At 44.2% G+C, this 23,363-nt stretch overlaps 1 protein-coding gene across 1 annotated transcript in view; it reads left to right on the forward strand.

The window, feature by feature from the left end:
* Positions 1-284: 284 nt before the first annotated feature.
* Positions 285-23,363, forward strand: part of LOC104511453 (glypican-1-like) — a gene marked incomplete at both ends in the record, with an annotated part of 73,535 nt that continues 50,456 nt past the window's right edge. The window contains one exon of the mRNA XM_010154078.1: positions 285-443. Within this exon, the coding sequence (XP_010152380.1) occupies positions 285-443 (159 nt within the window). The remainder of the gene's footprint in view (positions 444-23,363) is intronic.

The raw sequence follows: 23,363 nt of genomic DNA on the forward strand, positions 1-23,363 counted from the left end.
CTGGATTCTAGGGCGGGAGACGTGTACTTCCCTTCTCTTTGCCTCGTGTATAAATTTAATCTCCTTCACTTTTCCTTCCCTCACAGTCAGCAGTGAGAAAAATTGTACCTGCATTCACACCAACCACTGTATTAATGCAGGATAACTCGAATTACGGGTAAATGTAGAGCCTGATGCAGATCCAAGTTACTAGGGAGCTGGAATATTTTTATGCTGAGGTTATCTGGTGTGAAATTCTTCCTTTTCCAGACCTGGCCATTCAACTACATTTTCTTTCATTGCAGGGGAGCACCTGCGGATCTGCCCACAAGGTTATACCTGCTGCACCAGCGAGATGGAGGAGAACTTTGCCAACAAAAGCCGAAGTGAATTTGAAGCCATGATGAAAGAGGCTGGTCGCTCCGTGCAGACGACCCTAACAGCACAGCACAGAAGCTTTGACAGTAAGTAAAACCTACTCAGCTCCCCCCTGTTCAGGATCCAGTCACTGCTTAACTCTCCAAGCTCCGTTTGAGCCAGGGATTCATGTTTGACATGCCTTCCTCTGCGTCTTGCTCAGTAGTTTGTGTGAAATGTTGACCTTCAATAGGAATAGCACCTCTGGCAGTGTTTTTGCAAGACCAAGAGAACCATTTCGAGAACTCCATGTCAGTCAAGCCATTGAAGGAGGCTGGCAGGCACTCATACCAACAAATTGTGTACCTTGGCACCGGCACAGCTTTTACAAGCATGGCGTAATCGTGCCTTACCACAGAGCGTAACATTTGCGGTACTGATGTAAAACTTGGCACTGTGCCTTGAGCTGTAAGTTGAATATGGTAAATGTGACAGGATAGCCCTTAGTAGGTGGGGAGGGCTTAAGGAGGCATGGATTTTTCTTGTCCTTTCCATACAGATTGCAGATGTGAAGGAGTTTATTTCATATTAGATGCTTCTAACCTTCAGCTTCATACAAACATCAGGAAATCATAGAATCATAGAATCATAGAATGGTTAGGGTTGGAAGGGACCTTAAAGATCATCTAGTTCCAACCCCCCTGCCATGGGCAGGGACACCTTCCACTAGACCAGGTTGCTCAAAGCCTCATCCAGCCTGGCCTTGAAGACATCTAGGGATGGGGCATCCACAACATCTCTGGGCAACCTGTTCCAGTGCCTCACCACCCTAAATGTCCTATAGTGGTGAATGTCTTTGAGAATGTGGTACATAAGCTGTTGGGGACAAACATACTTTCCAAAGTACAGTGTCCCTCTTAACATGCTAAGCAAAGGCTAAGGATGGCTCTCTTACTTTTATTGTTCCCTGAAGATTCCATTTTGCAGTGCACAGTAAGCCTCAAGGTCTGAAGGCCACTGGAAAGAAATGGTTTATTGGCAAAATTGAGATGACCTATGATTCAGAAACTGTATCCATTATCAGATTTTGAAGAAGGTCAGACATTTAGAATCACGATCCTCCTAACTTTATCAACAGTCATCATATGGAGTTATCGTGAAGAAAATAGGATCTGGGGAAAGAAGCTATAATAGCCAGAAAGGGGGAACTAAAAATTTCAGGCAGTAAATAATAGATCTAAAGAAATAAGCCTGACCTTCAGGGAGCAGATAACCAAGATTAAGTGCTTTTACACTAAACAGAAAGAAAAGGCAGTGCATCTCTGCAAAATGCATTGTAACCGTGTGGGCAGGGTTGACCACAGCAAAGGCATTCCTTTAAAAGCCCAAAATTAATTGATTTTCACCTGCCTTTAAAAGCAATAACCAGGATTTTCAAAAGAGCCTTACAACACTGGTTGCTCAGACTGGTGTCTGAATGGGACCGGACATAGCTGCTGTTGAGCGTGCTCGCTGACCTCCGAAATCCAGCCTGTCACAGGGGTTCATGTGCAACGTCCTCCAGCCTTGGCACCCTCTCCCTCCCCTGCCTAGTGCAGCATTGGCTGGTATACCTGTTCTGTATTTTTGCCACAGGCACTCAAAAGCACATAGTTCTACCTCTGTCATGTAAGAGAGTGCAAAGTTTGATGGAAGCTCTGAGGATTATATGATGAGCAGAAATTGCCTAGTGAACACCTGGTTTAGTATGTGTGTGATGTTTTGGTGGATTAATAACAACAAGCAAAACCAAGCATATGAAGGGGGGATGCTTGTGTTGAGTTGCCAGTTAGAGCTGGAAGGGCTTCCCTTTTATTTCTTTTTCTCCGTTCCCCAGCATTTTACAAAAATAGAGCTTTATTTCTGTGGTGTGTACCCGGGTTTCTTTTAAGCATCAAACAAAGTATGGGTTCGATAAGCCAAGTATTACTTTAACAGACCATAATGCACAGATGATTGGTGTTTTGCAGTGGGAATAACCTCGCTTGAGCCCACAAGGCCAAGAAGATGTCTCCTGCTCCCATTATACTGTCTTAGTTTGCTTAACTACACTTGCAATCAATGTAGAGTGTATAATTTATGGAAGGAATTCTTTAAAAAAACCAATTCAGCATATTATGTCTGAGTTTCAATCATGATTTTACCTACAAGCAGTGTGGTTATTTTTTCTTTAGCTACTGCATAGATGGTTTAAAATTGAGGGAGTTCTAGTGATGGGATAATGGAATCACCTCAGCTTCTGAAGCAATTCCATAGAAACCACCCTAGCTTACAGTTAATGTTATTAAATTCACAGTTAACAAGACTTCTTTTGCAGATAGTGCTGTTTAGAACTGTTCAATAAAAGAGTTTTTGATGTCAGATTGAAGAGTTACAGTCTTCTGGCACCGGATGCCTGGTTTTGCTGGTTTTCCTTAGCAACAGCTTAGAGTGCAGCTTTTGGGGCTGCAGAGGTATTGAAGCACAGCTTGTCTTCATCTTGGTGATTTTGTTTGGCCTTGGGAGGACGTAGTGGGGGAAGCCCCACTGGATGGGGATATTCAACCCCTTCTTGCAGGATCTGCAGCCTGGAGACCAGGTTATTTATATATTCTCTGCTAGCAGGTGTGGCACATTGAACTTTAGGCCTGGAGCTGTCTGTTTTTAGTTTCATCACAGCATATCGTGCTCCTGTAATCTCATCGCTGATCATGGCAATAGTCTCTACTTGTAAATTGCCCTGAAGCTCCAGCTAGAAAATAGCAAGACTACAGCAATCTGCCTCTGAAGTAATAGTCTCCATGCTAGTGTTCAACATCTTGCTCTGGAGAATAATTCATCCTTGCAGGTTGTGGTCTGTAGAGCCCTAAATTGTCAGAGCGCCTCTACTCTGAGCTACAGCTTTGTCCCGTTGCAAGGAATTACCATCTGTTGTTTCAGTCTCACTGGCTGCTTTTGGGGCAAACACTTTGTGGCCAAAAGCAGTGTGTTTTATTTCATACAAAGTATTTTTAGAGAAAATATATGTATGAAATACAGATGACATACAATAGGTGTAGCCATATATTCCAAAGTGATAAATGTGGAATAGGAGTCTATGGTTTGAGTGCTGTCTCTGCATAGCAGAGGACACGTGCCTTCTGGGACGCCCTTCCTCCAGCATCTGCCAGGGCTAAATTTAAAGTTTAACAGCCTACAGTATTGCTTAGCTGTTTACTAGTGCATTTGCTATTTTGCTTTACTTTACTGTAGGTAGCAGGATTTGGGGACATTGGATTTGAGGTACACGTGGTCATTGGCTTGCTGTTAGCCTTTAGCTGAACAGGTAACATTTTGCTCTACAACCAGTGGGTTTTAATTTAAAACAAACAAACAACAAAAAAAAACCCTAACACAGATTATGAGTGATGGGAGCATATGCTTTTGATAAGTCAGTGTTACGAAAAACGTTGAGGTCAGAGTAATGGCATTTCATTAGCAGGGTTATACACACAAATTCTTTGTTAATTCTGATGTCCCAGGGCTGTTGGTCAGGCTGGGAGAGGGGGGTGTAGTTACCTGGGAGCACAGCCTGTGGCAGGGACCTGTGGAGGCTGCTAGGTTGGTTTTGGTCAGTTTATTTGCCTGAAAAATGGTACATGCCCCATATTTTAAATCAAAAACATGGGTAATAAAAATGAAAACAAGATTGTGAGTTTTGGAGGGAGCTGAAACAGTCTCTCTTGCGACTGGTACTAAATATTGTTTTAAAGTTGCTAACAACGTTATAGGTGCCTCAGAGGTTTTAATTGCAGAATGTGCTTGTTTTCAAATTCATTTCATCTCAGTGGATGGCAAATTTTCGGTGTCTGTTGTTATAAAATTAAATACTTGGACAAGGAACTTCGTTCAAGCAGATGGTTCCAAGAAACCAATGAGAGCTGCCTGTTGCCCCCTCTGCCGGCTGCAGAACCAGAGTTAGCCAATGAATGGCTTTGGTTCTTGAGTTGTGCTGAGGGCAAGTTACCAACATGGGGCAGGTTTGGGGGTGATTTCTTGGGGAAATGGGGAGTTTTTTTGCATATTACACAACTGTATGTCAGTGTTGCACAAAGTCATGGGACTTTCACACTCCTGTCCTTCCCAATGAAACTTGGGCCTCCATAATCTACAGAGATGAGCCTGGAAAAACTGTGGACCATGCAGGAAAGGCCAGGGGAGTGATTTGTGGTGCCTGTTCAGAGCCAGTGCAGCCTGGGATGGAGAAGGAACTGGCAATGCAAGGCTCAGAGGGGGGGTGGAAAAAGGGAGCAAGAGTAAGCTTAGAGTGACAGTGACGGGCTGCTAGCAGCAAGGAACAAGGCTGTTCTTCAGGTCTTGATGAAAGCTCACTTGTTGAGAGGCTAATCCTAGTCTGTCTCACTCTTTTCTCCCTTCTTCCCCACTTAAATCACTTTTTAATAATACTGCAATGTTGTGCCAATCTTTCCTTCCCAATCATTTTGGTACACTTAGCAAGCACTCCCTATGTGACTGCTGACCTTTAGCTGTGAGCCAGGAAATCGGTCCTTTCAGAATTGTTTCATGTTTTCAGGAAATATCAACAAGCTGAACCAAAAACCTTGGCTTTTATTCCACACTGTGCAGTCTAAAAACAATCTGTAGCTCTCATAAATTCTGGGATTTTTAGGCTGTGGCAATCAAATACAGATTAAGAATTATGTATTTTAGAGGTGTCTGCTCATTGGAAAGCTGATGCCATGTAAAAGCTTTCATAATGTCCAACGGTGGTAGCTGGCAGCTGCATATGCTGAAACACAGACCATGCAGATAATTAACATTATTTGAGGGTTAGTTTCAGGCAGTTACATATTTCTCATGAAGATGAATCATTGTTTTAAATGTTCCAAGGTGGGGAACGTCCCAGAAGCTGATGGTTAAAATCTTAGAGCTTTCTGAAGACCTTTGTTTAAAAATTAACCAAGTGTATCTTTGACAGAGGAACTAACCTATTTAACCCACAGCACCTAGGGTTTCAGCCCCTGGAAGGACTGGGGAGGGAGGCATATATACATGTATTTATTTACATGTACTGTGGATGCTTAAGGAAGTTGATCAGGAGTCTTGTACAGTTAAGCCTAGTAGGCAGGGCTCTGACCTACCCTGCTGACTTTAAACCCGGACTACAAAATCCAGAGCTGAATCTGAATTTTGTGGTATTTTCTCAGCTTACAGCAGCATGAACCAAGCCCTGCCAGTCTGAAATTTTAAGGTATCCAGATTGGGTGGCCCACACACCAAAAGGTGTGTTCTGAGAGATGTGGGACTAATCTGTGCAGAAAATGATTGACACAAGACTGAAGCAATGATTATCTGGGCCATGGGGACCGCAGTGCCTGTGTCCCCAGAGGCATTGTCCCAGCAGAACTGCTCCACACTTCCAGCATCCTGCTGCCACCACTCTCAGCTGTGGGTGTTTTGTGGAGGCATCACGTGGCTTGGGTTTGGTGAGGTGCTGTCTGAAAGATACTGTGTTTATGTAGAAGTAGGAAAGAAATCTTCCAGAGGTTATGCCTCAAAATATGGAAATGCTGCTGTGTTTTGAAATAAATTCCTCTGTTTCAAAGGTTGTAGAAAGGAGCACTTCTGGAGTCAGCAGTGTCCCTCTGGCAGTCCCAGCCTGTGCTTGGTGACCTGGCTGCCTCCCACCACCAGCACTGGCTGCTCCCTGGGGCGAAGCCTTTGAGTTGGGACTTTAAATGTATTGCTTTGGATCCAGAAGTCCCTGATTAGCCAGAAACCCTCTTTTTTGTGGTAACTCCCCATGCTGGGCTCTGCCCCTGAAATTGCGGTGTGTGGCCTCAGTTGGTGGCCTTGTCCATGGGCTCAGCTCTGTGGGAGAGCACCGACCGCCATGGCAGCCTCAGGCAGATGAGGTGGCAGCAGGGGTGACAGTGGGTCCCAGCGCCCCAGGGGCAGCAGGCTCAGCCATCCCTCCTGGTATGTGGTGGGGACATCGGGATGACTTCCACGGCTCACCTGATGTTTGCCTTTCCAAACATCAGACTTGCACTGGCTTTCTGCTGGTCTCGTAACTGAGCAGTGCCTGTGGACAGGTATCTTTTCCAAACTGAAAAATATGAATGGTCCTAAAACACTTCAACCCCCAAACAAAACGCCACTAGAGTCAGGGAAACTGTGGAAGAGGGGTGAGGTAAGGGGAGGAAGGTGAGATAAGCAGGAAGCTTAATGATCTTTTTTCCTAGTGAGATGACAAAGAAACAGGAGGAGAAGAAACCTGGGAGTCAATTGCTTTTGCTAAATAAGGGTTCATCACCTGCACTGCATTTCTCTGACAAGGACCGGTACCCTGTTGTGCAAAATTGTACCAGTCAAAGCACCGTTGATTGTTTTGTGCCCTCTCCTGCTTGACTCTTGGGCAGCTTCACTCAGAAGAAGCCCAGTTGTCCTCCAGCTTTGCCTCTGGGATCTGTTATCAAAAGTACTTATAAGAGAAGTTATCAAAGATGATTCCTTTGGCTCCCCTGGACTTCCTTCCCTTAGGGTTGGTTTTGGGACGAGATAGAGAGAATGTCCTTTAACCTGGAAATAAAAAAGCAGGTTCTGAGGTGTATCCAGGACAGAGAAGTAAGTAAGGGGGTTCCCTTGGAGGCCTCCTTAGGAGGAAGGCAGCAAGCACCCACACTCGCCTCTGCTCGCCTCCTCCGTTGTATCCCCCAAGGAACCACCTTAAGAAAACCCCAGCACAAGGCAGGATTGATGCTAGTCTGGCTGTCATTCTGCAGAAAGAAGATGCTTTCATGTGTGGTGCTGAGCATCTCGTTTGGTATTTATGGTTTCCTGGAATGGGGTGCGGCGTCTATGGAGGCGCATTCCTGGGCTCGGCAAGATTAATCCTGACAGATAGCTGCCTGGGGGAAGCAAACGCTTAGGCTCACCTGTAACAGCTCCAGCACCTGGAGTTTTCTCTCCCCTTACAGCCACTTCTCTTCACGTTTAATCTGCAAGGCTCCGTTGTGTGCTGCAGGGTATATTGCAATGTACGTGCAGCATTTTGCTTAACAGATGGCATAGGCACAATATTCTCTTTTATAGAAAGAAAAGAGAACAAAACAAGGCAGTGGCTGTGGTGAGAGCACTGCACTGGGTGCCTCCTGCAAGGGCTTGCACATCCCAAGAGATGAGCTGCTTCATCCCTGCAGAAGTCAGATGAGGTAGAAAAGGTAGATCAGGCATTTGGGTTTCAGCAGCTGTCACCATGTTTTGTCACACACTCAAAAAACCTGCCTCTGCTCAGAGAACAGCAAAATGTGCATCTGCTGGGGGACAGAAAAGATGGCACCTGCTCTTCCAAGATACGGGATGATACAGACATGTTTTGCAAGAAACCAGTGATGTCCAGATAGTCATTTCAGAAGAAAGTGTCGGCAGAGTGTGTTGTAACGTTCAGGAATCAATGCACCCGTCTCTCTGCAAACCTTTGATTTCGCAGCGTAAGCAGCCAAACTTTTATGACAGGCACTGGATGTTGCCTTTAGCGACTGAAGTGGCATTACACCCAGATGGCCGGATGGAGGTCAGAGCAGTGGAATGGGAGATGAACAGCTGAGGTTTTTCTGCATGGCTCTGCACAAAAGCCCGTGTCTTGAATCAGTTCACGCTCAGCCATCTTCCAGCTGGTTTACTAGTTTCCACATGAAGCAGTTTTCACCCTTCAGCTCTCTGATGCTCAATGTTTCTCCTAAGAGGAAAAAACACTAGGATTTCCTGGGCTACTTGCATTGCAAAGGAATGTAGGTACTCTGAATCAACTCTTGAGTTGGTAATACCCACCCCCAGCTTGGCATTTGCCAAGAATCACATCTCTGTTCCTAGCCAGGTGCTGTGGTAATTTGAGAACATCGAGGGCTCTGTGGCAAGGTGCTGTCCCCGCTTACAGATTACACCATAAGCTTGAATATGGGCTATTGAAATATGTGGCATGTCCTGACATAGGAGGTTGTGCTATTTTGAGTGCTGCATTCTATGTGTTCTCATTGGAGATGATAGAAGTACTTTGTTCTCCTTCACCAGAAATGCTCGCAGCAAACTGTTGATTCTGCTTTATTAGTTATTGGCATTGAAGTAGCACATCCACAGAGCCAAAAAGTTTCTTGTTACTGTAATGCACTGCAGGGCATCCTGCCTGTCTGAGACTCAACCTGCGGTCCAAGGACTTGGTTTAAAAACAAAACAAACCAACCAAAGCCAGGTTTGGGTGAGTGGACTGTGGAGGGCGGAGACGAGTGAAAGGTCATAGGATAGGTTAGTGCTAGAGGTGGGAACAGAGCTCGAGTCCCTTGGCTTTGAATAAGGTACAGGATTACCAGAAGGCCCTCTAGTTCGTAAAATGTGGTGATCCTGTTCTAGTAAGACAGCAAAAGACATCATGTCATTCCAGTCTTACTGGGGTTTATCAACTAAGACCTTTCCATGCATTCATTCTCAGCACCCCCAAACTAAGAGGGAATAGGCACTGGCTTTAAATGCTCCTTGGGTCACTGATACAAGTGGGTTTTGTGTGTGTGTGTGTGTAGCCCCTTCAAAAATGGAAGTAATGATCAAAGTAATGAGGAAGATCTGAAAACAGCTTGTATAAATGGGGGCAAGGGTATAACGGAGTTTTTTGGCATCTGGTAACATGTGATTAGGGAAGTTGGGCTGATTTTTAGGATGTAGCATGAGAACCAGCGGTACCAGTGGGAGCTTGAAGGTGCTCTGTGCCTATGAAAACTAGGGTGAGAATTGGTCTACCTGCGGGGAGAGTCAAAGATAATCCCTCTTTGTGATAGAAAGAGGCTGATGGCCTTAGCTGAGGAACATTTCACCTTTGTAGTTGCAATGACTGCTTAAGGATACTTCACTTCTCCCCCCTTCCTATTCTTGTTTCGTTTCCTCCCTTCGGACCAACACAGCTTCTTGCATTTAAAAGCACACTTAACGTGGTATAATATGAGCAGAGATTTTTCCAGTGCCTCACTTCCCTTCCAGGCTGTGTCGGGGTGTTTTGGTTTTGTTTCTTGTATTTTCTGAAATTAGCCTGGTTAGAAGGAAAGAAACCCTTCGTTCTACCCAGCAGTTCATAGCTACTTCTGAAGAAACTGGGTGGTGTTAAGTCATTCTCATTAAACCTGCAGGCTTGGCCAAGACACCTATGAGCTGGGTTTGTCTCACTGTAAAAAGAAATAGAAATCAGAAAACCCAGCTTCCTTAGGACCTGGTTCTACAAAACCCGAGTCCAGCATCGGGTGCTTTGAGTCGGAGGAGCCGGGGGATAGGGTACACTACAGATTTTACTTCAGCTACATTGCCATCTCTGGGAGAGGACATGTGAAAATGACGGTTTCATTGAGGGCCTTTAAAGATTTCTCTTCAGTAATACTCCTAATCCACTGCTATCCCAGCAGGATCTGTGCTTTGCAGAAAGTTGCTCCACATGGCTCAGCGATGATTCCTACTGCCCATCAGCGCATGCTTCACCCGAAGGCCAGCATGAAAGCAGCACATACAAGGGCAGAAAAACAGTGAGGCTACATTCATTAATAGGGAAAAGAAATAGGATTCTTTTTCTTACCTCTCCAAAGCACCTTTTTATCCCTCACCTAGCTTTATTTTCACATGTAATGCTGGAACTCGTTTCCATTTGTCGTAGCTACATCTCCAAGAGGGATACATACATTTCCACATTGATCGCTCCACCTGCTGCTTAAAACAACAACTGTAATCTCTTAAAAAAAAGCCTGCGAGAGCCGCCAAATGATAGTCTGAAATGGAATTAAACAATGCAGGAAGAATTACCATAAGGAGACCTATGAAAATTGCTTGGATTTTCATTCTTACACGAAGAATGAGAGCTGCGGTATTTTTTAAAGCAGTACAGTCAAGAGCATGAATTCACTCAGTGGCCTGGGGATGCTGATTAGGGGAAAGGGTCAGAGATATAAAGAAATACATATGTATGTATGTGAATGTGTAGACAGGCGGATGTATTTCAGTTGAAATGGGGCAAGCCCCAATTTCAGGGATCGCTGTATTCTTTATAGGTGTTACTGGGAATGAATATTACAGTATATTTACATATCAAGAGGTAATAAGCTTGTTAATTTGACCTGTGAATGCCACAATATTAAATGTGCATGCTAAATTGTGGTCTCCAGCTGTTCTTAAACAGAAATGAAGCTCCCAATGAAGGAGAAATCAGATAGAAAAAGAGGAGCAGCTTCATTGCACTGGGTGCTTCGACCTCTTGTTTGTCATTTCCAGTAGTGTTTTGCAAGTAACGCACTGCTGAGCACCCCAGTGGTGACTGTCTCTGCTCTGCAGGTTCCCAAGCTGCACAGCAATGATAAAAATAAATAAACAAGCCCAACACCCCCAACCTCCCTCTCCAAAAGCCCGAGTCAGCTGCGAGCTGGGGAGCAGACTGTCGGTGAATCAAGGCTCAGGGAAATAATGTTTGTTATAATTTAAGCTTAGTATCGAGTCTGGGTTCAGCTTTTAACACACTGGAGATAATTGAGTGGCTTCCTGCAGCCCCAGCAGTGTAGCGATTCACTTGTAAAATGCAACCTCTGTTTTAATGCTGCTAAAAATGAATAAATTGGTCCTCAAGGACTAATGAATGCCAGTAAAAGTATGGCGCGGCAGCATGTAGTAAACTTGTCATGGGGGAAATGGCTGGTATTTACTTTACTGAGAACAGGATTTTGGCTCTCTTCTGGTGTGCCTGTCCATGCCTCTGGCTCTGCTCCTGCCCTCCCAGTCGTTAGGAAAAGCAAGGGCTTAGGTGGAAATATCCCAGAATAATATGTAGCCATAATTTGTTTGCTTTGTGCTTTATTTGTGACATCTGAGGGCAGAAGTAGAGCATCCCGTCTGTCTTGGTTCACTGTAAATCAAGGACTTGTCTGTGTCTTTGCTCTCCAATTCTGGCTCCCAATTAATAACAGGAGAGAGGTAGTATTCCTCCTCCTCCAACGCTGACTGCTTTGGCTGGCATCAAGAGCCCGGAGCACTGACTGATCCTTCTCCTTCACACTTTCAAGTGAATAGGAAGGCTGTACAGTTGGCTGTACTCACGACAAAACCAGTATTTTAAATGTTGGGCATGCATTTGCTGCAGCCAGAATCATGGCTAATTTCAAACCTCAGTGTTGTCCAGCTTGGGGAGCTCTTTGAAAGGAATCTGATTGTTCCTGTTTCTGCAGTGCCCAACCTGCCACCATCGGGTCCCTGATCTGGTGCCCGATGCAGTGTCTGTTTGGCCATGCCTGCTGTATGAAACAGATAAGAAACACTAAATATTTTCATGTTTGCATAGTCCATGGCAAAAAAAGCAAGGAGGGGAAAGGCTAGAACTGAGATTCCTAGTGCAATCTTAATTTGTGCCTCCCTCTTTGGTGCAAATGAACTATTATTATTCACTCTTTAATGATGTGATCCTAGACTATTTTTTTTTCTCACAAGCCCCTTGTCTCTTGCAGGGCAGATGATAGATGTTGTCTGCTGAATCATCATCATTCACTGGGTAGCGTGGTGCATTATTTACTGTACAGCAGCCAAATCCTGCACTCGGTACATAATTATTAATTTCCTCATAGGCTAATTAAAGATTGTATCATAATGCGCACGCATCAGGGAGCTGAATTAAGGTTTCACCAGCAACTTGGATTTTTTCCTTTCCCTCAGTATGGGGATGTTTGGCTTTGCAACTGTAAGACAGACTTGACTGTAGTCTTTACTAAACCAACTTAAGGCCTCTCTTTTGCCCCGGAGATTCTGGTTTGTGGTATCAAATCGGCAGCAGCCAGTTCGGGAGCCCAGTGCTCCAGCAGCCTCCCTCCCCACCTTGCGGGGCAGCTGGATGTGTGCCGTGGGCCCAGGAGGTGCGCAGGCAGCCGCAGCCCTGAGCGCAGGGCCAGCCTGCCTCCCTCCCCGGGATCACCACCCGCTCCATCCTGCCCAGGTCCCACAGCTTCTGGAGGAAAGAGAATAGTGGGGCAGCCAGCTGGTTCTGTTGTAAAGCACCCACTCCTTTCCTTAATCTCAGCCTTAAAAACAGTTGACATGGGTGGCTGATCTTCTTCCCCAGAATTCATCTTAAAGCAGATTCCCAGCATGGAAGACTTGTGTAAGATGTGTAAGGTAAGTTTGCTCTGAGGTGTATAATTACAGGAGCAGAGTAGTACGGGAGCTTTTCAGTCTGCTTATCAGAAATTTGCATCAAGTGTGATTAGTTAAGTGAAATCTTTAAAGACTTCTTTATTTGATTACCCCTTTTTTGTTGTTGTCTGAAAGAGAGAAAATGACATGTTTAGGCAGGAAAAGCTTTAGAGAGGGCTGATCTTTTTATTACATGTTTCTTTGGTGTTTGGCACAGTGTGGTTGAGAGCTTCCAGCGCTATAATAACAGTTATAATAAATGTCCATCGCCAGTGAAATTGTATTCCTGTACTCCAAACATCACAGGTGAACTAATACAGTCTCAAATGGTTACCTAAGGAAAAGAATAGCTTTGCTTTGCTGTTGCCTTTAAACATTCACTCATTGGGGAACGAACAAGTGCGTTTTTGAAGTTAATGCACAGAAAGTCTTCAGTTGATTAGCAGAGATCCTGCGTAGGATGGCTGTTTCATTACCAAGAGTTTAAGTGAGCTATAAATATATTTTATGTCCTTGTACAAGTTCAGAGTACCATGAAATATAATTAAAAGATTCTGGGCACTGCATTCATAGGAGCAACATAGGAAATAAACGTTTGACCTTTCTTACCTTTGGTCACCAGTAAAGCAATTGCTCTCTATGCTTCCTGCCTACATTACTTACTGTTTTGGCTGAAATACAAGAGGAAAATGCCTACTGAGAATGCTGAATGAACATTCACGATTCAATAGTTCTTCCGTCTGAATTTTTCTCGTCTCTAGAAGGTGCAGTGGAAAATGCCAAGCTATTAAGAAGCTAACTATTACCTTCAATTATGCGGGCCAGCTTCGGCTATGAACGGGAGAGATTTGGAGTCTATTGTTATTTCCTTTATTTCTGAAAACAAAGCAAGAAATGCTAATCAAGACATTTTATGCAGCTGAAGCACAGTGTGTCTGAAGCAGTTCTGTTTTATTCCTAGCCAAGGAAAACACCATACATGTATCGTACGGGAGTAGGATCCGCCTGTGGTTTAACATCCCTGAAGATTTACTGGGAAGCTGACTCTGTGAAGAGCCTTTTCTGTAAAACTGAGCCAAGTTTTGGCACTGAATAAGTTGATGTTACTGGTTTAGGACATGGCCCAATGATTTTCAGGTTTGCGCTGGGGAATAAAGCTGTGACAGACTGTATCTTTCTGAAAGAAACCCAGAAAATTAAATACACAGTAACAAATATAAAATTTTATCTCTCGGGGCCAAAAAAAAATAGAACAAGCCCTTGTCTGCTGTGTGTAAAACAGGGGAAGAAACCAATGGTCCGCAGAGCTAGCGGAAATGAGTTTACAAGATCCGATTATCTGTTATTTGAGTCTGTAGTTCCTGAGCTCAGAGAGAAAGCCTGTAGGGCTCACAGGCCTCTCCTTACGATAGCTGCGTGCCGCTGTTTTCTCTAAGCTCTTTGGGACTGTTTTCTTGCCTTGGTCTGAGTGCTGGTGGGGCTTCCAGTGCAGCCTTAGAGCTGGGAGCTCTTTGGTCAGCGATGCTGAGATCAATAATGCTGCTAGAGGAGCTGGAAGTGTCCACGGCAGCACTTTGGGATGGTTTTGCTGGAGGTGTTTGCGGTAGAGGGTTGATAGGGACCTGCCTTGTGCATCTTCAGAGGGAAGGGAAGGAGGTAGCCAGCACGAAATGTGAAATGCTTGCTGTAAACCTACACTGCTGCCCAGATAACAGCTGCCTCAGGAACCTGCCAGGGTGAGCTGAGGGTGGGATATGAGTCACCCTGAGAAACCATCAAACCCAACTGCTGAGTGAACAGCAATAGCAGAAATATAGCTGTGGGAATCGATGTCTTTATTGGAGCAGCGGTAAGCATGGTGGCAAGACTTTGGTAAAGAAGAGGTACGTGTAAGGCCGTTAAGTGACTGCAGGAGTGCAGTCATCCTGGTAGCCACTGCTCTCGTTTCAGCGTGGGAGCCCCGTCTTGCACTGAAGGGCACGGCCAGGCATCCCTGTTGGGGGTTCTTTGACTTCTCCCTGCAACAGGCAGAGATCAGCACTGTTGAAACAAACCGACCTGTCCTCGCAACAGCTCCCTGGTATCTTTGCTCTTCATTCCTAAATGAGTACACGTGCTCCTAGTCCCATGACTGATCAGCACCACCAAAAAAGGCTGTTGAAACAAACCTGCTGCTCGCAACAGCTCCCTGGTATCTTTGCTCTTCATTCCTAAATGAGTACACGTGCTCCTAGTCCCATGACTCTTCTTATGGAGTGTAAAGCCTCCCTTCTGTTTAAATAAACATGGTACGTGGCAAGGATCTGATACGGAGGCTGTTGAAATTGCTGGAGGGGAGCTTCCGTGGCCACTGAAGTGGACGCTGTGTGGATGAGGTGAAAAACCACCTCGAGACTTAGGTGTGAAGAAGCTGAAAAGTCTGAGTTTTAACAGGCTGTCCCTCCTGGGCATCAGGGCTGAGAATTGTGGTGCTTTGCACGCTCCACATTTGCAGATCAGAAGGATTCTCTGTGGAAGGTGACTCTGCTTTGAAGATGGGGGTAGCTTAACGCCAGGAGAATATATAAATAACCTGTAACCAGTAACACTTGCACACCCTCCATCCAGGCTCTTCAGAGGCATATTCCCGAGCACACGGAAGGGAGATGTTGGCAGGCATCAGTCAGGAGGAAATAGCCTGATCAGCAGCGGTCCTGTTTGGACATCTAGGGGACAGATTGGGTATATAGGCAAAGAGAGAAAAGGGGTGTTTCTTGCAAATGCGAAAAGCACATTTAAAGGAATTAGGAGTGATACATGGAACACTGTCAGCAGGCACAGTTTAGGTTTGGTCTTTTTCCATGAAAAAAAAGTATGATGATTAATTTTCATTAAAAGGACTAAAAAGATTGGAATCTGTGCTGTCGTAAAACCTGCCGCTCTCTACTGTGCAGTGTATTTTAAAAGGACAGGCATTTGAGATAGCGGGCGATATCTGCGCAAACCACAAACCGCAGTGTGGATAAAATGCTTCCCTGCCAGACTGGAGTGATGGGTCACAGCGTGTTGACTGAGCACTTTCATCACGGTAATTGGACTGTTTGATATTTGTTGTGTTCTGTACCAGAAGCTTCCCAGGCGACCCAGGAAGCCAGCAGCCACCAGCAGCACATTTGAATCTTCTCAGGTCTCTTCTGTAGTCACAGCGCTACAGTAAATCTTGCTAATTATTTCACTAGAGTTTTGTCCTGTTTGTATGTAAACCCAGACATTTATCTGTAGAGTTGCAGATTTACGGTATTCCGTAGCAGTGTTAAGCTGGAAATAGACTACATTTTCTCGTATTTCAAAGATTCACAATGAACTGAAACAATTTGGAACCTGAAATGGGATACTGGAAGTTCTTTTTCTTATGATAATAGAAATTCACTGTGTCAAGCTAAGCTGATGAAATACTTCCATTTCAGAATGCTGCAAACAGGCAATTTGGGCAAGGAAGCAGTTGCACTTTGCACTCCTATTAGGAATAAAATTATTTTCCAACACGGTCAAATTAGTAAAACTAATAGCCAAGGAACAATTTGTAATTTCATGTTTACAAGAACTGCTGATCTGATGAGTAAGACCTGTGTTCATGCTCCGAGGGACTATCATCGTGACCTTGCTAGCATGTTAAGGTCTTGCAGTGAACAGTGCAAGTCCGAAAACCCGATATAATCCTTTGTAGAGGGAGTTCTCATCTTCATCCCTCCTATCCTCAACACACAAACGTGGTGGTGGTGTTTGTAAGACTAATACACCACCACCACCACCCTGCTTTTAACATCCTGGAGTGCGTCAAGTTAATACAAAACTCCACCTAACAGGCTCAAGACACTTTTCACATATGGGCTAAATAACAAAATACTCATTTGGGTCTGGAAATAGATTTTTTTTTTTCCCTCTCAACATCCACTTTAGGGAATATAAGTGGTCAATTTCCAGACAAAATTTTGTGGCTTTAAAGTAACGAGCATCAAAGACTGTCTGTTTTTAAGATGTTGAAAGCATTGAAAATGTTCAGGTAGTTAGCTTTGGATGATTTAATACTTGGTTTAATTTAATCCTGGAAAGATTGAACTAATGCATATCTTGAAGAGGTAATTGCTTTGAGGAAGTGGAAAATGCTGTCTCTTCTTTATTCAAAGGTGTGTGCCTGTGGCAATTAGGATGGAACAGTATTTTGGAGTTACTCTGGGCTCCTTAGTGACCATGGAGGTAAAAAATCACGTCTTCCTGTGGTTGCAGTAAGAAAAAATATTCTGCCTGTGCCTGTCCTGGTGAGTATTTGGCCGCTAAAGGTCATAGTGCTATCGCATCAGGAGGCCGGGGTGGTTGTGGTAACCCACCCAAGGCAGGAGGTCCAGGTACCTCCTTGTTTTTCCCCCCAAAGATGAGACAGTGAGTTTTTGTTTCTGTATGAAAACTGTGTACTGTTCCCTTGTGTCAGACCAGTTCGCTGTTTGCTTTTGGGAAGTGTGACGTTCAAAACAGATACCCATGTTTGTAAGCAGAGATGTGTAGGCAAATTTCCAGGCAGCCATGCTGCTCCTGTTGTACCGTGTGGGTAGGTGGCTTGTGTGTTTTGTACATCTGTTGCTCAGTATTGGGCAGGGAACTGATGGAGCACCCCAGGAAAGGTGGAAATTTCCTTTATAAGCCAGCCGTGCTGGTAAGGGTGCATGTGTACGGGCACTGCACAGCCGCTCAGCCCTCTCCTCAGCACGCTCTGCTTTGCAGAAGCAACTGCTCACCAGTGCTTCTTCCGAACAAAGCCAGGTGCCAAGAACAATAAAGTCTATTTGCTGCTCTGTAGGGAAGCAGTGTTGAGCTAACGAAGAGATTCAGTAGTTGTTTGCAGACTTTAAACAGAGCTTTTTGAGAGAAAACCGAGTTGGAGTAAAGCAGAGTACCCCAAAGTGCTTGTAGCCAGTGTATGCCAGCAGTAGAAAGCTTTTAAGGTATGCATAGACAGAAGAAAATAAAGACATGATTTTTACCTTATCTAATACCTCCATCCTTTAGCAACATAACAACTAAATCAAAAAGGAAAAACTGGTCCAGAAATGAGCCCCCCCGCCCAGGTAGTGAGACTCTTAAGAGTAGTTCCCTGCTTCATTTAAGATGTCCTTTGTGATTTTAGGGACATAGTGGAGGCTCTGAGCCAGAAAAGCCATGGGGCAGCTAATCCCATTTATCTCAGTGGCAGGCCCCTAAATATCTCTGATGTTGTGAGCCTGAGACTGTAATAGGACTTTCCCAGCTCCCATAGCTATTACGAAGATAGATAGGCTAAAGAGGTGCACACATGCTTTAGTAACAGCAGCCATATAAGTACCTTAAATGCAATTTGTTATGTATGGAAGGAGTAGGATAGAGGAAAGATAACATTGTGTGCTAAAACAGAGACTGGCTCTATTAAAGAGAAGCAGTTGAGAAATAAGCAATAGCCAAGAGAAATCCATGTTAAGAAGCATTTTTGTAGACTTGTCTTTGCTTCATTCTTCTTTTCTCTCACTTCTCTTTCTTCCAAAATGAAATTCGCGACTCTTTCTTTTCACAAAGCCCTGAACCCAGAAATTAGACTAAAAACTTGCCTACACATAATGAGGGAAAAGCTAAAGTACATCACCATAACCCCGAGAGGTAATTTCCAGAGCTGGATGGTCCCACATTTGTAAATGTTCATCCTTAAAAGCCGTTCACTTACTGCACTTCCCATGATTGTCTGGGTTACTGGAACTTCACAGCACTGAAATATTCGTTCTTCTCTGTCTAATTTCAGAGCAGCAGAACAGAGCTAATGTACTGGCTGGTGTCATACTCTGCAGCCCCACCAGAATCAATGGGCGTTGGGAGGGAGGCTCAGGATGGCCCAAGACAGGCACAGCGATTACAATTAAAAGGCATTTCCTGGGCTTTGAAACACTTGCAGTGATGGTATTTGGAAATGGGTTTCACTCAACATAAGCATGCTGTGAAGATGAAACTGCAAATCGTTAGGAAATAGAGCTTTCTGTACTCTTAACGTTTTAAGGGGTTTAGGTTAAAAGGCTGGCAAACGTGTTAGGAAGGAAACCGTATGCAGTCAGGAGTCTACACAGCAGTGCTTCGCGGGGCACTTCCCTGGTTTGCTTCCGTGTACCCTGAGAAATCATTAAATGAAGACAACATTGAATTTAGCATTAATTATGGAAACAAAACCAAGGGCACTTGAATATTTTCATATACATTCACTTTTGCTAGCTGTTCAGCATGATGTAAATTATACCCACTTCTGTTACACTATACCCTTGTAAAATGGAGTTGTATGCAAAGATTTGCAAAGCATCCACAGCTCAGGCTATATAGGCTGCTTCTTAATAGATGCAGAAATCAAGCCACAGTGAAGGTGTCAAAAAATAGCCCTTGAAATATTTGCTCTTCCAGCATGGAAAGTAATAACATTTCTACTGCTGCTAAGCCCAAGCCTGGCAAATATTTTTCTGTCATTAAAGTAAGCATTTCCCAGTGCTATTTCCTTCCTGTCACGCTGAGTACTGGGTTATAATTCTCCCTGCTGCTGCTTTTCTTTCTGAGCGGGTGGAGGCGTCTAGACGGGCCGTGGTTTTGAAGGCGCACTCTTGGCCCTTGTGTCCTGGAAGAGTTTGGGTTTGCTCTAGACAGTTTGGTGGTGGTATCTCTTTTGCTGCTCGTTTGAGGTTCTATCTCTTTGCTTTTGCAAATAGCCCCTTGGAGCTGGTGGGAGTAGTTGTGTGCTTAAGGCAAGCAAGATTTGACCTTAAAATAACATAATAGCAAATACACGGGCTCAAATTGATGGCTCAGTGGACTGAAGTACCTGCCACAATTAGCTGATCCTGGCTTAGAAATTTCATGCCCTGCAACCCTCGTTGTAATCCCATTTATTTTTTCACATAATTCAGGAGAGATACCATTTCGTTTACATTAGCATGAATGATGAGTGCTAATCTGAGGTGACAAAGCAATTTAAACTGGCAGTAACTTGCTGAGGTAATATGTAAAATATGAAATGTCTCATTCATTAGGAGAGGTGAAGATGATGAGTTTAACTGCAGCCTCGCTCAAACTGGTTTCATGCCAAGGCAGGTCTGCTGATTTTTGTAGAGCCCACGCTCCCTTCTTACTGACTTCAGATTAGAGTTAAGGTCCAAATATCACCTTCTTCACAGCGGCTCAGCAAGGTGGGTATAAAAACCAAGTGTTGTATATATGTCAGCAAAAATCAAACAAAAATGTTAACAGGGACTTCCCCCTTTCCTTTCCTAACAACAGGTAAGATAATTTAGCGCAATCCAAGAAAAATTAGGTCTTTTAAGCAATGACAGCTGTCCTTCTCCTTGAAAACACAAGTGACACTGTGGCACAGCTGGCATAATTCAGATTTTTAGGAGGATGCGCAACTTTTTTCATTACAGACTTCACTAAATGATCTTGGCCAGAAATATATGACCAGATGGCATTAGAGCTGCTTTCCCTATAAGATTACAAAGTGCCACTGTTCACAATCTCAGCAGCTGAAAGATTATAAATTACTGGCGCAACCGGTCATTGCTTTTTCAAGCTCATTTTCTTGTTGCTTGGGGAGTCTTTAGGTTCCTCATGTTAATATCTTCAACTTAAATATGTCAGGTTTTATTAGTTGCCTGTTTTGGCTCTAACAACCCACCTCTTCTTTGTTGTGAAATTAGTGTGATGTTGCATCCTCAGCTTTTACTCTTTCTTGTGCTTATTGTCTGTTGTCTACGGGCTTTCTGCACGTCTTCTTTATTGACTGCAGTGTGCACCTCCGGCCCGTGTATTGACTTAAGTGAGCACATTTAGACTTTTGTGAGCTGTGAAACATGCTGTGACGTTCTTGTGTGACAGATACGCCACTGAAGAGGCAGCAGTACTTTCCTTGCTGTTTGCATGTTCATAAGCAATAAAGGCACATGATTTATTCTGGTCGTTGTCCGTTTTGGGTGCTAGGATGTCCTGCCAGGGTAATAGCAACCTGTTCTGGAGCCAGGAGGTGTGCAAGTGGGGTTGGGGATGTGCCTGAGCTCATAGCAGTGAGAGGAAGAGAAGCTCATTAATCCTGGGCAGTTTCTGGGCAAGAGGGAACAGCAGCAGGGAGTGAACCTCGTTGGGTGGTATTTTTCAGATCATCTTTGAGAATCATCTGTTATTTTAGTAGACAGCTCTATCAAATTAGCCCCATCTATCCACATGACCCTGCTTTCTAAGATCACGGAAGGCAAGAACAAAAAAAAAATTTAATTGTAGACTCCTGGCTGTGTCAATTTTTTGAAAGCCAGCTCCAGAAATGTTACGTGATCCCAGAGAATCAGATGAAGAAGCTCATGGGGTGAGTGAAAGAGGATTTATGGGTGTAACCTGCACTTTGGAGGGATGCCCACCATCCCTCTGCACTTCCCGTGTCATACCAAATGACACTGAGATTTTCTGTGGTGGGTGACGCAATTAATTTGTCTTACAGGTTTAATAGAAGCAGCATTTTGCAAATGTGATGTTTGGAAATATCTGCCTCTGCTGGAATCCTTTGAAATGGAAATGAAAAATACTTCGTTTGCTGGCCCACTAACCCCTGTTAAGTACAGAGCTCACTAAGTCTTAAGAAAATGGTTTTAGAGACCAGAAATAGGTTTCTCATTAGGCATTCCAAAGAATGTTTTGTGGATACATATTAAAAGACATCCTCTATCTATATACACGTTTATTTATTGCCTGTAATTTTCTCTGCACTGTAACTCTGCTTGCACAGTGCAGCTGGACATAAATCTCATTTTTAGGAGCCCTGCTTATGTTATGTTTCTTGACTTTCTATAATAACAAGAAATGGGATGCTTGGAGATAGTCCAAACAAATGAGTGTGCAATGCAATGTCTACAAGAGTTACAAAGGGATCATTAATACTGGTGGACCTAATGACTGAAGCCTGATCCTCATTGTGATGTGAGGGTGACCTGAATTGGAAATCGGTTGCAGTTGTGCTGGCCAAAATGCCCATTTGAACTCCCGAGCAAAGTACGAGCATCATAATGTGAATGTGTGTCAAGAGAAGGTCCTGTCCTGTCCTGTCCAGCCCGTGGCTGTCTGGCCAGGGCTTCTCCTCAGCGCATCTGCTGTCAGAGGAAGACTAGAGCGGATGGGGGAATGGTCTACTGGAAGTGGGAGGAGATGAGTGAGAAGACACTACAGAGCTGGTCGAGACCAGAGCCAGGATGGGCAGAGGTGTTGTAGATGGGGGTGTAAGGGCCTGTTCGGAGATGGATCCCGGAAGCGGGCAAGAGTGGCCCCTGAGTCAGAGCCACAGCTGAGTAAGCAGGCACTGCATTTTTTATCACCGTGGCATTATTACTCTTACTGCTACGGGCATTACAGTGCAGTAGGCGAATGCCAGACTCTGGAGGGGTCTGGCCCATGTCCTCACCCATGCCAGCCCTGTGTGCGACCTAAGGCAGATTCTAAGCAGGGAGAAGAAAAGCAACCTTTAAATTTGCCAACAGTGATTAATTCTAGCCTTGTTTGAACTGATTATGGAGGGGAAAAGGAATCAAAGCTGGGATTAGAGGCTTAGCAAGCATGAGTGCATCCTTAGGCAGCTACTGCTCTCTTACAACTCTGTTGCAGTTGAATGTCTCTGCGCTGGTATTATGCCATTGTCCCAGGAAACCTGCAGAAGTCCCAGTTGTTGCACCCAACCAAAAAAGCATCTTGGTGGTTCTCAGCTTCCTGATGCTCTCCTGTCATGGCCTGCTGGAGACAGTCTTGTTTATTTCCTAGCGAGCTTCTGGATTACATTTTATTATCCTCACCATGTCAGGCTGAATTTGCCCGCAGTTGAATGTGAAGGGTGGCAGTTTTATGCATAGGCGAAATTTCAGATGGCTGGAAAAGTTCCTTGACGAGGTAATCTCATTGGCTGGGGCTGTAGCTCTCTAGCCTGCTCTGTCTTTGCAGTAATATTTATTACCTTGCATTTAGAGTTGATCTCTCCAGTACTAGTTTGGAAAGTTGTTGCCTCTTTCTCCTGGACTCTCAGTGCCTTTTCCTAGTCAATTAAGGAGCTATATCCATCTCCTCACCAGGAGAGACCAGGTCTGTCTTTCAAGGCATACCATGGAGCAGATCTCAGAGCAGCTCTCGTTAACGTGGCTACTGCGTTGGAAAGCACACAAGCCCCTTTTTAGGGATGGATTTCTGGTTTAGGCAGCCTAGCAACATGGGCATAAATTGTTTCACAAGCCAAGATTGTTAGGGTGTAGAGGTTCCCAGGCTTCATTTGCCTTCTGCCCTCATTTTAAGGTAAATGATAATTGTCACATTGGCCTTTGTTCTTTGCAAGTAGCTCTTTATCAGAAAAGTATTAACAAAAACTTACTAAAGGAAGTTGGCTTTAACAGGTACTTGCCAATTAATGTTCTATATGTATGTATATTTATATTTGAAGAATATTAGCGCTCAGTGTTTCATGAGCTGTATAACAGCTCTCTAAAGTTGGCCTGAACATTTAAAAACATTACTTAAATAGGATCAAGAATCTTGAAAATAAGATTTGTTGTAAGCTCTGTATTGTTGCCTCTCATACCCTTGCATGTCTGTTTTTCAAGCAGCATTTTATAATCTGCAGTAAGCCCTGAAGGGTGCTTAGTTGTTATGGTTTGACTTAATATGATCTAAAAATGGCTAGCAATAAATCCAATCATTTCCATGTAAAGGAAATGTAGGATTGGACTGGTGGAACTATTACACCTCACTCAGGG

This window comes from Eurypyga helias, unplaced genomic scaffold (assembly GCF_000690775.1).
Source record: "Eurypyga helias isolate BGI_N326 unplaced genomic scaffold, ASM69077v1 scaffold23816, whole genome shotgun sequence".
In the NCBI taxonomy this organism is placed as follows: Eukaryota; Metazoa; Chordata; class Aves; order Eurypygiformes; family Eurypygidae; genus Eurypyga; species Eurypyga helias.